Source organism: Hibiscus syriacus, unplaced genomic scaffold (genome assembly GCF_006381635.1).
Source record: "Hibiscus syriacus cultivar Baekdansim isolate YM2019G1 unplaced genomic scaffold, ASM638163v2 tig00010533_pilon, whole genome shotgun sequence".
Classification (NCBI taxonomy): Eukaryota; Viridiplantae; Streptophyta; class Magnoliopsida; order Malvales; family Malvaceae; genus Hibiscus; species Hibiscus syriacus.
The window spans coordinates 1700058-1715424 of NW_024062223.1; the positions used below are offsets into that span (position 1 = coordinate 1700058).

Here is a 15367-nt window from a genome sequence, read left to right on the forward strand (position 1 = left end):
GTACTTGGATAATTACATTCTAATGTAAAGCAACAAATTAAATGTTAAAATGTTATTATATAAGGAAAATAATATAAAAATCTAGGAGAAAAACAAACAATTTAAGATAAGAGTAAAAACTAAATTGATACAACGTTTAAATATGAATGGTTAAATTTACTTATTGTTTTGAATCAAGACTCCTGCAGAAACTTATTTGAAAAATGCTAGTGAAACTACAAGAGATGTTCAAATTCCTTTGGTATTTCATTCTTCTTACCACTTGAATGTGACAAGTTCTAGTCAGATTCCAGCTGCCTAATCCTTGCCCTCAGAGTGGCTATTTCTTCCTGCAACGCCGTAACTTTGTCCGTGCCTGAGCCACCTGCATCTTCAAACCCCTGACCTTGTTTCTTGGCAGTATCCATCGTCTTCCTTCTTATACGGAGTTCTTTAATATAATGGTGTAATTTGTCTATAATATATGCATGGAACAGCAACCCCCCTGCAAAAAAAGAGTCCCCCCACCATTACAAACACAAAGTTCATCAGACCTAAAGGAAGCCAAGAGACTACCCCAATCAAATTCAAGCTGAATGAAGCCTACAATCTATGTCACTTGAACTCGGTCTAAGTGTAAAATACGAGTATTTATCCGACACGGATATAGTTAGATTTTTCTAAGTTTTTCCATGTATTTGAGCTCATATACTAATATCCATATGCCGGGCATGAATGTCAGACATGGATACATCAAGAAAAATTAAGAGTCTGAGCAGCATAGCCTACAATAACACCTTTTGGGAACTAATACGAGAAGTAAATAACCATAGAATAAAGAAAAACAGTGTATACATTTCCGGGAATCGGATAAAAATTAAAAGCCTATTGATAGTATTAGAATTTAGAACCAGGATTCATTTCGGAATGTATCCGTCCGGTATGAGGAATGAAATGCAATTCAATAGAGCAATCTTCTCCACTTACATGAACATAATTTATCAGAATGTGAAGCGTTGTTTGTTTTACTCAATAGCTTAATATTAAACTATGTTTTAGTGTTAGTGAATGGAATAGCTAGCATTCTCCGATTGAGATTGTACAAATTGATTCGAAAGTCAATGGAGAGAGAGCCATTTTTGGTAACAAAGTTCAATCAATAAGCCCCGACCATGATAATTTCGAAATGGATTTACAATTTCATATGATATGACAAAAAACACATTGAAATCCCGAATATAAGAGAAAATTTTAGGGTTAGGGTTCCAATAAATTCAAAGTGGTAAAGAATTAAATTACCCATGAGAGTAGTTTCGAGGAGGTTTTTGGCCATGAGAATCTCGTCGGTCTGAGAAATGTTCCCATCCTCGATCCCACGCTTCTTGATCATCATCATGCTGTAAACGGACGACAACATCACAACGGCCACTGTTCCGGCCACCGTCTTCACTACTATTGGTCCACTTCCCCTCTTGACCCCCATCCAGAATCAGCAATATCAGCTTCCTTAAAGGTGTTTTGAAGGATACTGAGACGATCACCACAATCTACGAATATCACAATGAACAATAACTGGATCATCTTTAAACGTTATTTCCTTTTATTGGAAACCCACAAAAAAGATCAAAATTAAGATCGTAAAGCAAGCTTCTTCTTTTTTCAGTAACAATGGAGCCCCAACACCGTAAAGCACAGATCAGATCAGTTCAGTTCTTCATTAATGAAGAAGAAGAACCGCAATTCTCGCAAGCAACGTTGAGTCTTATATTAAAGGTTTTCGGGTTATTTTCTAGAAGGCCCCTTATATTTTTTGTTTATTCGAAATCTTTCTTTAAATTTCTTTCTACAAATTGGGACCTTGTAAGTATTGGGCTTTTCAAGTATTCAGATCAGTTTGGGCTTTTAATATACTTGAATCAACCAATTTGTTAAAATTATACGATGATACCAAAGTTTCAAATTTAGATTATACATATATACATGTAGGGGTGTTAAAAAAATCGGAATCGTTAACCGTAATCATTAACTATATAATTATTATATTTAACAGATTAATTAACAAAAATGTTAATACTAAACGATTTCGGTTAATCGATCGCTAAATATGATAATTAACGATTAAGGTTACAGACTTACAATTACAGATTTTGATAATGGTTAACCAACAGTTATCTATTAATAAATTAAATTTATAATTTATTATATTTTTACACAAATAACTTAAAATAATTTTCTATTACTTATAATTTATATAGATATTCAATAAAATTTGTATACTAATAACTTTATATATATATATATATATATATATATATATATATATTATTTTATTTTTTTTATTATAGAAACATACTTACACCAATATAATTATGTGTTTATTGTTAAGTATTAAAATATAGAGATGTACATATTTACACCGACGTAAGTATGTGTTAAATTCTATATTTTTTGTAGTATAAATTATGAAAAAAAAGTGACAAATAATTGTAATAGGTTAACCTTAGTTTACGGTTAGAAAAATCACATAACCGTTATAACAGTTAACCGACCATTTAGGCTAAACGGTACAGTTAACAGTCTATGAACAACATTATATACGGGGAGGGATACACAGATTTGTGTTAGGGGTGCGAACATAAAAAATATATTAATATTTTAAGGGATATGAGATTATAAAATCTTAATTGGTGATTTATATAAAATACAAAAAAAAATATATATATATATTGTCAAGGATTAGAGTTGAGTGTCGGTGTCCTGGCATAGGTCTCTGTGGTTCCCTCGTGATGTTCTAAAGCACGAGATCATCTGGTGGATGGCTATCTTGGGAAGGCTTCTCACGAAGGATAGGTTATTGCATATAGGACTCACTGTGGATGAGCGATGCGTTTTTTGTGATGGTCTTGAGACCAGAAACCATCTCCTTTTTGAGTGCTCGTTTTCTAGGAGTATTTGGGAGGCTATTTTGGCATAGTGTAACCTTGCCACGCGAGCAATGGATTGAGATGCGGAGCTTGAATGGGCCTCGATCTATCTCAAGGATAAATCCTTACTTACATTTACCCTTAAATTAGCTAAAAATGCTTTTGTTTACTGCATTTGAGATGAATGGCATAGAAGACAGTTTAGGGTGCAAACAGAGGCTGTCATGAGATTTTGCATGCTATTGAAGAGATTGTGGATCTGCTACAGTGAACATTAAATCAGATAGAGCTGTTACAGATTATAGGACTAAAGAGGGCATAGAGGAGAAACGAAGAATAAACAACAGAGTACTGAAAATCAAACAACATAGGCATGGTTCTCCAAGAGACTCCAATAGCTATTCACTTGGTTTTTCAAGGAAAGTTCACATCTTAAAAAAAAAGGGTATAATAACATTTAATCAAGCACTTCATACCAACAATGGCGAAGTGATATGCTTCTGTTGTCTTCAACCCAGCTGCAGTCCAATTCCCAGAAAACTTAAAGTAATCCCTGAGAAAAGTGGGTTCATTTTGGGAGGAAACAAACAGAAAAAGAGTTCAAGTTTAGCAGCAGAAAAAAAAGATGGTGGTTCAGTTAAGATCGGCTCGGTGAGACACGTTGGATCTTAGTGGATCAAGCTTGTTATCCTCCCACTGCCAAGAGAGGAAGGTCTTCGCTGCTCTGTGAAACCAGCCTCACGCAGTGCCCTTCGCTCTAAGAGCCACGACACCCACTGTTTTCACCGACGTCCCATGACTCAACTCCTGGCTTGGAACGGGCAAGCCATGGCAAAGCCACGTGGGATCCGACTCAAGGAGCCAAACCCATGTTCCACCATCCTAGTGCCCCCACTCGGGTCACAAGCTCCCGTTACAAAGCTCGGCAATAAATACTGTGGGTAGTAACATATATAAATACCTAATACCTGCTCTTACTTATCCATGTGGGATTCTTTCTTTGAGGTGCTTTTCCTATTTTATATAAATAAGTAAACTGATTACCAGAAAAAAAAGACTTGAGATGAGAACTTGATCCAAAATAATAATAAAAATATTCTTTTATATATTATTAATTGAATTTTGATAAAAAATTATGTTAGCATGACCTTCTATTAAATTTTATTTTGAATTAATATTATTAATTTGACAAATTAATATTCTATTTAATTATTTTTAATTTGGATGAAATGTCAAATGTCAAAAGTTAAATGTTATATTATATTAGATAAATTTTTCAATTAAAACTTTAAATTAAATGAAAGTCATTAAATCCTATTTAAATTTGAGAATCGAGTTTCATTGAAATCATATTAAATTTAACTTTAAATCGAAAAAATAATATTCAATGCCATCATGATAAATCCATCTCCGGCATCTCCATTTCTTAACGGATACGATGAAAAATCCAATTTTTGTTGGATGGGTGGGAATAAAAATAATAATAATTGTGAGAAAACTGGCAACCGAAGTTGAGTTTCAAAGGTTGAAGGCCCTCAAGTGGGGGATATATTGGTGTCACTGTGACTTTGCATTGTCTCTAATGTTCCAAATTTCACAACATTGCACACCCCTTCTCTAGGAGGGTGACGAAAACCTATGGAGACAAAAGAGCTAAATATGAAAGAAAAGAAAGAAAAATAGTTCATGTCGAATAAGCTTTCGAACTAATAAGTCGACCTTCCAACGATTTCCGTCTATAGAACTTTCCTTTCATCTTCAGTTGGATCAAGAAAAGACTTACATGTACATGCATCACCTGTGGGTCGAACCGTCACCGTCGTTGCAGGTTTGAAAGAAAACTGAGGTATACGATGACATAATCTACTGAGTTTGGGAGATATCCATCTATAGAACCATATCCATCGGATAGGAACCGAGGACTTAGAGAAATCCGGCATATTCTTGCCAGGGGCACACAATTCATCTTCAGATTCACTCCGCGTGAATTAAAGGAAACGAACAGAGCTATGGAAATCAAGCTAGTTAAGAGTGCATCACACACCAGAGCTTTGGAAATCAAGCTAGTTAAGAGTGCATCTCACACCGGTGAGATTTCGATATTCAAAGAAACAATACATGCAGACTCGAGCACCAGCATCGCATTGAAATTTCAGAATGTATGGATTCCAATTGCTTCTTCAGGCCAGAAAAGGAAGAGATTTGGTAGGAAAAATATGGTCGTTATGAGTTAGAGACGTAATAAAAGACTGTGAAATGACTGACCTGTAAATGTTCCAATGCATTTTGGGCACGCGGTTCAGCCATCGAAGCTTCAAAGTCGATGTAGAAAAGATAGTCGAAGTACCTGGAACCACACATCAACGGATTAATAACATTAATTTGATCACTAGTTATGATAATCCCACTGTCAAGAAAAATGTGTTTTGCTTTTTCTATCTGAATACGAGTATACTACACTTACATGACACTCCCTCTGTTAGAATCGTCGACGACCCTCAGAGGACGCCCTTTTTGTTGTCGACTCTCCATCTGAAAATTGCTCCAAGAGGCGAGATAACAATCAGAATCGTCTCCGATAATGATAAGACAAAGATGACACTGCTATAGTTACCTTTTTTAGATTAGTATCCCTTAGAGAGAACACAGCCAAGGCTTTGAATAGCATGCCAGGACCTTCTTCTAGAGTAAAAACTATACTGGTCTGGAAAGTCGAAAGATTATCAACGAAAGAGACACAATAACCGAATAAATGACCAAGTTCAAGGAGGTATACCTTATAAACCCTGTCCGTTCCGGGAATTATGGGTTCTCTTGCAACCATCTGTTCCGGTATCATGGTGCGTAGAACCACGAACAATAAAATAACAAGAAACGAACAAGATACAACACGAAGAAATTGAATTAGCACAAGAAGATCTCGAAAGTACCCGAGCAGCACCAGCAGAATCATCAGCACCAACTCTAATAATGCCTAAGTTGGTAAGGGCCATATCACATTGAGCAAGTGCCTGAAAATGAGGATATTCTTAGCAAAACTAAGACTTCAAGAATCGAAATGCCCAACCTTGGCACGAAGTTTGCACATTCGATAAAGCAAATTCCTAAGTGATAATATATTTTACATGTTAAGATTTGGCGACTTCCAGAACAAACAAGAAAATAATATGATATCGAGATATGCTCCAGAACGCGGCGGGTTGGAATTCTCTCCAGGAAGCGCTCCGTCGCCGGAACTCCGACATTGCATTGGTTCTACTAAAACTCCACAACCGCTCCGCCTGGTGCAAGTGGCGCCGCCGTTTTCCTCTCGTAATCGCCGTCATCCGCCGAATGCCTGATTTCTACATGGAAATCTCTTTTCATTTCGAAAGCTATGTAATTCCGTTCGTCGGGAAAATAGCCCCTTCCGGTACCTGAACGATCTGGAAACGCGACGGTGAATGGAAAGCCAAAGTGTACCACGCACATAACGTGATTTTCAGCTTCAGGTCACGAAAAGTCGTGGGTTCCGAAATCGACGTCGCCGGAAGTGAACAAGTGTTACCATTACAGCTCGACGAAGACGATGATGGTTTCTTCGTATGAGAAAACCAAATTTCGTAATGCCTGAGAGAAGAAGGCACAGTAGCTTCGTAAAAGAAGATAGAGAGTGGATTTCTGTAGGGAGAAAGAGTGTGGACTTTTTCCCTTCGGCTGCAACGGTGCCTCCTAGAAGATCGACGTCGTTCGTGACGGCGAAACCTGTACTGCCGCCTCCAATTACGAAAGAGAAAAGAGTACGTTCGAAGTTTGCGGCCGTCTGTTTGGTTAACGGAACAATTTCCTTTAAAAACAGATGAATTGTTACCTTTACTTGATGCGAGAGCTGCTGACCACTAAATTCCCGCCGGGCACATTTTCGGTTAAGGTAAGACGCGGCTTATTAATTTTTTGGAATGGTCAAATTCTGATTTTAGTCCCTATATTTTATTCCAAATTTAACCTTTAGTCATATATTTTAATTTGACATGGTTTGGTCTAAATGAATCGTGTAGGACCAATGTTGTTTACGATTTGTGTTTTTCAGACAACGATTGGTCTCTAATTGTCTATTGGGGTTTTGCAGGTTGCAATTCCGGTTGTTCCGACCGTAAGGGGTGGTGATAACGTTCACGAAATTCGCCGAACTCCAATCGACGGAGCAGTTCTTCACCCCACTCTCGAGTCCTAGATATTTTTCCAGTAGTGGAGTTGGAAGAGGCCAAACAGAGGATGATCTGAAGTTGGATAAATATAACTCATCGTTACCGTCATTGTCGACGACGGCTTGACTGAGGTGAAGCAATAGTCGATCATTGTCGACTAGCAAGCAACAGCAACGGTGGAGTTCTTCAACGGCGAAACAACCGGATCCTTTTGCTATCCCTAGTGGATATACTTGGACCAATGTGGATGATAAGTCCGGCATTCATTTGTAAAGCAAAGCCAAGCTTACTCAGAGACAAAGGAGAGTGTATAGCGAATTGCGAGATCTCAAAGAGAACACATCCTACAAGTGGTCCTTCTCTATTGCCAGGAGAAAAAACCTCATTATCGTTCACCCTTTGCTGTTTTCTTTTTTCAGAGTTTCTTCATGCGCATGCCATTGTCAATCATCACCAACTGCTACTAGCTTTTATGATCAAACCCTTCATCGCTTTTGGGGATACGTGAATCTATTGAGTGACTTCCAGCGATAAAAGAGAATATTGTTCTCTCTAAAAGATTCAAATACGTTTACACAACCCATTTTCGGGATCTAGTTCAAGAATCTGCTTAGCTGCCATTTCGGTAGTATCGACGACTTTATGAACTCTACAATTCAACTCTTTCCCACACGAAAACTTCGACATTTTCTGTCAAAACCCTTGAAAAGGAAAGGGAACGTGTAATTATGAGGCTTAACATTCTGTCTCAACATGTGTAAATACAATGGAATCCCATTTTTGGACCAATAAGTCCTAGAGTAACCTTTGATCCAAAGGAGCACACTTTTCGGTTCGGCAATTTTATCGAACAACTTGAGTGCATGGACCATATCACCGGATTTTTCTCACTCAAGAGGAAAAGGAAGAAGAATCTCGGAAGCTCTATCATATAATCTGATTATCAGACTATCTTGGACAACACAAATCTCCAACTTTTAAAAATATTTCTGAATCCGTCACTCCTTCGATTGATGAGATGTTTGGAAAATCTTATTCATGTAACATCTATATAACTTAATCCTAATAGCCTCTTTTATTATATTGACAATTGTACCAGCCGAACGAATCGACCCTCTAAAATACCTATGATTACGTTCTTCCCAAATGAAATACACAAATCCAGTCCAAGCTACTTTAAGAATTTACACTTCATATTCATGACCATCCATCGAAGATTATCATCCCAGCAGTGCAGCTCCGATTGCTGCAACCCACAAGAGTGCATTACAGCACCCCAAACCTCCCTCGCATAGGAACACTCCAAGAAAAGATGATTTCGAGATTCCATCCCAATCTCACACAACCCACACACATTATCAGCCACCATACCAAACCGAGCCAATCTGTCCCTTGTAGGCAATCTGTCAAGAATCAACATCCAAGAAATTAAGGAAAATTTTGGAACATGAGCCGGAAACCATACAAGCCGATGCCAACTAACCTTCTCCTTCCTTTCCCGAATATTATCCCAAATCCAACCACCTTTAATCTGCAGCCAATTAGCAAAGGATAAAACAATCGCCTAGCCTCCTCACGCATCTTAATCAGTTTTCTAAGGATTCAGCTAAAATGAGGTCTGCATTCAACATTCGAAAAGTCCACAAATTTAACCACTTTAAGATACTGTAATTTTATGCTTTTGCTTACTTGCTTGGAATGTGAGGCTGTAGTTGACATGACATAACAATTACGATCAATTTGCATATTTAAAGATCAAAACTTGAACATATAAAAGTAAAATTGTAGTGATCAAGACTCTCCAACTTTTATAAAACTAATTTTAATCAAAATTCCACGAAAAATGCATTTGAACAAGTTATTTGTTTGGTTTGTGACAGAGAGTAGCCGGTTGCTAAACTTTGTTCAAATGGTGGCGTCAATATGGGAGAATATTTTTGAGACATATTTTACAAGTTCTGTGATGATGATAGTAGAGCACTTTCATTGCAATGAGGGTAGGATCTGTAGAGTTGGTGATCGGGATAACTTTTTTCATAGCAAAAAGTGTGGATCTTGCAAAACAATCATTGTTTGCAAGGAGAACTTTATGCAGCATCACTGTCCTATATGTTAGGAGTACCGCTATAATGAAACGTGGTCAGGCGATGCACTGCGAATGTTACTATGAGATGATAAAGCGAGACGATTATCGTTCTCCAGTATGCTCAAAGTCAGTCTAGAATCTGGAAGAGGATAGACGAAGAGATCGAGGCAACTATAATGCCAGAGCAACGTTTGGATCCTATGCGATGACTGCCCCTCCGGTACTCACCCGTCGAAAAGAGCACGACGAGGAGCCAAGCAAGTGAGTTCGAGGCATCCAAGATGGAAGATCCGAAGATGAACTCTTGATTGCATGTTTGATCATTTAAACTTGTATTTCATCATTGGATTGTTGATGTATCACTAATTCACTATAGAATATGATTCAAATTACTGTGGTATTTTTTTATATTTTTCGTATTAGTTTAGTCCCCGAAAATGTTTAATTGCATCATCTTAAACCTCAAACCTCAACTTAAAACCCTAGATCTTAAACCCTATATTCCAACTTAAAACCTCAAATAATAGTAAATATTTTAAATATTGATGCAATTAAACAACTACGAGAACTAAATCAATGCGAAAGTAACCCTAATACAAAGAAATAAATACGTTAATAGTAACTTAAATTCTATATGATGAGTGTGATATTGTAAGAAAGTAACAAATGCACGATCTATATAAATGAAATCAAAGTTATATAATTTTATTCTCTTCGATTGTTTAGCAAGCACCAGTTATCTACCGGTAGAATAGTACTTTGCCATGGTATAGACCCGAGTTCGATTTCCGACAGGTGTGTTTCTTGAAGTAGTGATGATTACTGCACTTATAGTGAAGGTTGTGTTCTTCGCGATCGTATAATTCAAGACGATAAAATAATGCCCCATCTAAACTTTCAAAAAATTCTCTTCAGTTATTTTAGAATATTAAAAATAATCAGAGTCAAATTTTAAAGAAATTAACTTTTAAAAACAAAAAATAAACTCGATTATTAAGACGGAAGAAGTAGTAGGACAGAGGAAGTATTTATTAATAATAATTTAAATTCTATATGATGAGTGTGATATTAAGACACGTACACCATTGTATTCCTTATAAAATGATTAGTGAATCAAACTTGTTAATATATTTTTAAGAATCAAATCCCACTTGAATGATAATGTAAGAAAGTATCATATAGTCAATCCATATAAATGAAATCAAAGTTATATAATTTTGTTCTCTTCAATCGTTTAGCAAGCACCAATGATCTAGCGGTAGAATGGTACCCTGTCACGATATAGACCCATATTTGATTCCCGACTGGTGCATTTCTTGAAGTAGGGATGATTACTGCGCTTACAGTGAAAAGATTGAATTCTTCATGATCTTCCATTCAAGATGACAAAATAATACGATAGAAGAAGTGTTTGTTATTAGTAATTTGAATTCCCTTTGACGAGTGTAATATTAAGGTAGATTGAATTCTTCATGATCGTCTATTCCTGAAACCTTACTTAAGCGGAATCAAGCTGCTTACCACTTGAACCAACCCGTCCAAATTTAAAGAATTTAACTTTTGAAAATCAATAATAAACACAATTAATAAGACGGAGGAAGTATTTGTTAATAATAATTTGAATTCTATACGATGAGCGTAATATTAAGATATAATATAGTTTTGTTCTCTTCGACGGTTCATGAATCTGTTCAGTAACAAAATAAAAAAAGAAGCTCCGAAACGCTATCGTATAATCCATCATGCAGATTATTTTGAAGAACCCAAATCTTCAAATGCAGCGCAATTATCATCACTGCTTCGCGGATGCACCAACCGGGAATCGAACCCGGGTCTGTACCGTGGCAGAATACTATTCTACCACTAGACCACTGGTGCTTGTTGATCAAGTACATAGAAATAAAAATCAAAATTGATAAGAATAGAAAATCTAAGAACAAACTTTAAGAAAAAGTTGAAGAACATGCCAATAATGACATTAATCTCATTTGCATATTCAATTTTTTTTTAAAGTTACAGTCTTATATGTTCATATAATAAACACGAATATTAACCAGAAACCAAGTAGTACAGTGAGAGCTACTGGTGCATTAGGTACCCCCGTTTATTAACCTTGTGCTCAGCTTTACTGCAATACCAACCTTTTGCGCGTGCAACAAGTCTTTCATTCCGCTCACCAATTGCATGCAAGCAAATGGCTTAGTTCCCAACCCATCATCATCATCATCATCAAGCAGCAGATGATGAACAAGTGCTTTCGCAGTAAGAGGAAAAGAAAAACGTACGTTAAGCTTGGAAGTAAATGGATTTTAATAGAGGTTTAAATGAACCGACCTTCAACGAGCAAATCTTTGTTTGTGTTCGTTTGTTTATCTTTGGAGTTGTTCATGCTCAATTCATGTTTGTTTAAATTTTCAATATCATGTTTATATTCGTTTGTTTATTTTTAAGATTGTCTGTCCGAGAGCTAGTTTGTTACTTAATAAACGATCTCACATAACCAAAAGATTTACGAATAATTTATTAAGCACTATGTTTATTTACGCATTCTAACTTTTAACCATGGCCAAGGAGCGAAGGTCGAAGTAAGTATTATGTTACTTTGTTGGCAGAAAAAAAGGTAGCGACTTCTTTCAAGCTCTCACCGGCCTACCATATTGTGTATTAACTGCTTTCGTAAATCTGTGCCGTGATGTTCAAGTTTCAGTAACTTTAAGTACTTCTTCTCTAGTTATGTATTGGTTCTTGTTTAATGTGTATGTGAGACCTAGTTGGTTCTTTCAATTCTTATTCAATTAAAACAATAAATACGAGAAAAGGAGGAGATCATAACTTTTATATATATATATATGTATGTATATGTATATGTTTTGTAGGGTTTAGTACATTATCAGAGTTTTCACGTGAAAACCCTCATTAGAGAGAGGGGGGGGGGGGAATGAACTTGGATGAAATCATAGTGGGTCAAGATGTTTAATTTCGAAACTGACAGGGTCCTACTAATTAAATTAGAAAAAGTTGGATACCAAAACTTAAATATTTCATTAATTTTAAAATGAAAGATGTAATGAATTAGAAACATGAGGGTCAAGGCTTAATATAAAAAAATTATTAATCCTTAAAACTTGGAGGATAAGATTTAATTTCACAGTTTTAAAACCATGGTTATAACTCCCTCTCACCTAGGGGTGAACATTCGATCAAGTCAAGTTAAAAAATTTTGAGTTATTCGAGTTGACGAGTCGTATTTTACAACCCGAACTTAACTTGAAATATTTTGAAGTCGAGTCGAATTATTTGAGTTTCTATATTAGTTTTATTATAATTATTTATAGTATTATGGCAAGATTTGTTCCAATTTTTTTGAATTTGTTTAACCATATATATATATATATATTCTTTTCACTTTTTAATGTTATTTAATATATCAAATACAATCTAAATTATAAAATATATTCATAACATTATATTATAAAGAAAATATTTTGAGAGTAAAATATTGATGAGAATATAAAGAAGTCAGAAATTGATGAGAATAAAGAATTTGCAAACAATTGTAGTCAAAAGACCAAATTGAGTAAAATACAAAGTTAAGAGACTAAAAAATAGTACATTTTTAGTAAAAAAAAGTAAGAATTGGAGTTACATAGGTATTTTATTATGGTATATGTGAATGTGGTTCAAATTTGGTAAAAACATATTTAAAATAAAGGATGAATTGAAGAAATAAGGAAATTATGAAAAATTGAGAGACTAAATTAAAAAATATAAAATTTGTTATTAAAAAGAGGAACTGAAAGTATATTATGAAAAATCACTAAGTACATATACTTAGTCAAATTTTTGGTTTTTTGAGTAATTCAAAATTTCAAAACTTCAATTCGACTCGAACTCGAAAACTGAATTGATAATTCGAGTTGACTCAAATAACAAAAATTAAAAAAAAACAATTTTTCGAGTCGAGTTTCACTTACCCCTATTCTCACCATCAACGTGGTGAGGGATAGAGTCAAAATAAAACTTTATGAGTTAAATATAAATAAGAATAAAATGATTATCAGAGTTTAATTATTAAGCTATCAATTTAAAGTAGAGAGGGTTAGAATCTAATTTTTATAATCCTGAAATTTAAAGGACCTAAAAAGTTTTTCAATCGAAAAATGATAGACCGATATGTAATTTGCCTAATCTCAAAACTAAAAGACATAAAAAGAAATTATAACCAAAAATGAGAGGCTAGGATCTAATTCACTAAATCTCAAAACTAAAAGGACCAAAAAAGCAATTGGACCCAAATCTAACATAATGGGCTATATTCATTAACCTTTTAGGGACCATGGGTCCAATCTTTGATTCTGATCAGAATGAGTACGCCAAGATGCCCTTCGATGCAAAATTCTTGGCTTTGTCCCAAAATGAAATGGCTCAATTAATCAAAGAACATATATACTAGGGGTGGGCATGGGTCGGGTTGGGTCGGCTCGGGTTTTTAGTCCTACCCGACCTAACTCGAAATAATAAAAAATATTTTTATTCAATAAAAATAATGACTTAATTGAAAAAAATAATATATAGAGATGTATTATTGTAATTATTCCTAAATATATAAGGTAAAATTATATATATTTTTCGGATCGGATATTTTTCACCCTAAACCCAACCCTAACATCACATAAAAAAAACCGACACGACCCGAACTCGAATTTTTTTAAAAAAATCCGACCCAATAGGGTCGGGTCGGAACTCGTATGGTTCGTGTCCCATACGAGTGGATCAAGCTCAGCAGCAGCGGAAAAAAAAAGAATGGTGGTCCAGTTAAGGTCGGCTCAGAGAGACGCGTTGGATCTTAGTGGATCAAGCTTGTTATCCTCCCACTGCCAAGAGAGGAAGGTCTTCGCTGCTCTGTGAAACCAGCCTCACGCAGTGCCCTTCGCTCTAAGAGCCACGACACCACAGTTTTCACCGACGTCCCATGACTCAACTCCTGGCTTGGAACGGGCAAGCCATGGCAAAGCCACGTGGGATCCGACTCAAGGAGCCAAACCCATGTTCCACCATCCTAGTGCCCCCACTCGGGTCACAAGCTCCCGTTACAAAGCTCGGCAATAAATACTGTGGGTAGCAACATATAAAAATACCTAATACATGCTCTTGCTTATCCATGTGGGATTCTTTCTTTGAGGTGCTTTTCCTATTTTATATAAATAAGTAAACTGATTACCAGAAAAAAAAGACTTGAGATGAGAACTTGATCCAAAATAATAATAAAAATATTCTTTTATATATTATTAATTGAATTTTGATAAAAAATTATGTTAGCATGACCTTCTATTAAATTTTATTTTGAATTAATATTATTAATTTGACAAATTAATATTCTATTTAATTATTTTTAATTTGGATGAAATGTCAAATGTCAAATGTCAAAAGTTAAATGTTATATTATATTAGATAAAATTTTCAATTAAAACTTTAAATTAAATGAAAGTCATTAAATCCTATTTAAATTTGAGAATCGAGTTTTATTGAAATCATATTAAATTTAACTTTAAATCGAAAAAATAATATTCGATGCCATCATGATAAATCCATCTCCGGCATCTCCATTTCTTAACGGATACGATGAAAAATCCAATTTTTGTTGGATGAGTGGGAATAATAATAATAATAATAATTGTGAGAAAATGGCAACCGAAGTTGAGTTTCAAAGGTTGAAGGCCCTCAAGAGGGGATATATTGGTGTCACTGTGACTTTGCATTGTCTCTAATGTTCAAAATTTCACAACATTGCACACCTCTTCTCTAGGAGGGTGACGAAAACCTATGGAGACAAAAGAGCTAAATATGAAAGAAAAGAAAGAAAAATAGTTCATGTCGAATAAGCTTTCGAACTAATAAGTCGACCTTCCAACGATTTCCGTGTATAGAACTTTCCTTTCATCTTCAGCTGGATCAAGAAAAGACTTACATGTACATGCATCATCTGTGGGTCGAACCGTCACCGTCGTTGCAGGTTTGAAAGAAAACTGAGGTATACGATGACATAATCTACTGAGTTTGGGAGATATCTGTAGACACCCGTTTTTGTCCGGGTCTTTTTTATTATTATTTATATTATTTATTATTATTATTATTATTATTTATTATTATTATGTTTATTAATTACATATTACAATTTTTGTAGGCCACTA

At 35.2% G+C, this 15367-nt stretch overlaps 1 protein-coding gene, 1 non-coding gene and 2 pseudogenes across 2 annotated transcripts; 1 reads left to right on the plus strand and 3 right to left on the minus strand.

Annotated features, from left to right (window-relative positions):
- Positions 1 to 200: 200 nt before the first annotated feature.
- On the minus strand, positions 201 to 1694 carry LOC120204217 (annotated as a pseudogene).
- A 3062-nt stretch (positions 1695 to 4756) lies between these two features.
- Positions 4757 to 5738, minus strand: LOC120204218 (arogenate dehydratase/prephenate dehydratase 1, chloroplastic-like). Its single transcript, XM_039204338.1, has 5 exons — positions 5680 to 5738; positions 5518 to 5607; positions 5368 to 5435; positions 5169 to 5250; positions 4757 to 4847 (listed from the first exon to the last, which is right to left on the minus strand). Exons 1-5 carry the CDS (start codon positions 5725 to 5727, stop codon positions 4827 to 4829), a joined length of 309 nt encoding a protein of 102 aa, XP_039060269.1. The 5' UTR covers positions 5728 to 5738; the 3' UTR covers positions 4757 to 4826.
- Positions 5739 to 6083: 345 nt separating this feature from the next.
- On the plus strand, positions 6084 to 7369 carry LOC120204020 (annotated as a pseudogene).
- A 3614-nt stretch (positions 7370 to 10983) lies between these two features.
- On the minus strand, positions 10984 to 11054 carry TRNAG-GCC. The gene has a single exon. It is a non-coding gene; the product is annotated as a tRNA-Gly (tRNA).
- Positions 11055 to 15367: the final 4313 nt, after the last annotated feature.

What these genes read in the sequence shown, in the direction of transcription:
- LOC120204218 (XM_039204338.1), bottom strand. Translation starts at nt 5,727, where the DNA reads ATGGTTGCAAGAGAACCCATAATTCCCGGAACGGACAGGGTTTATAAG. An exon ending in GAACGGACAGGGTTTATAAG is followed by an intron (nt 5,608 to 5,679) that starts GTATACCTCCTT and finishes TCGACTTTCCAG; the next exon opens with ACCAGTATAGTTTTTACTCT. An exon ending in GGGATACTAATCTAAAAAAG is followed by an intron (nt 5,436 to 5,517) that starts GTAACTATAGCA and finishes AGCAATTTTCAG; the next exon opens with ATGGAGAGTCGACAACAAAA.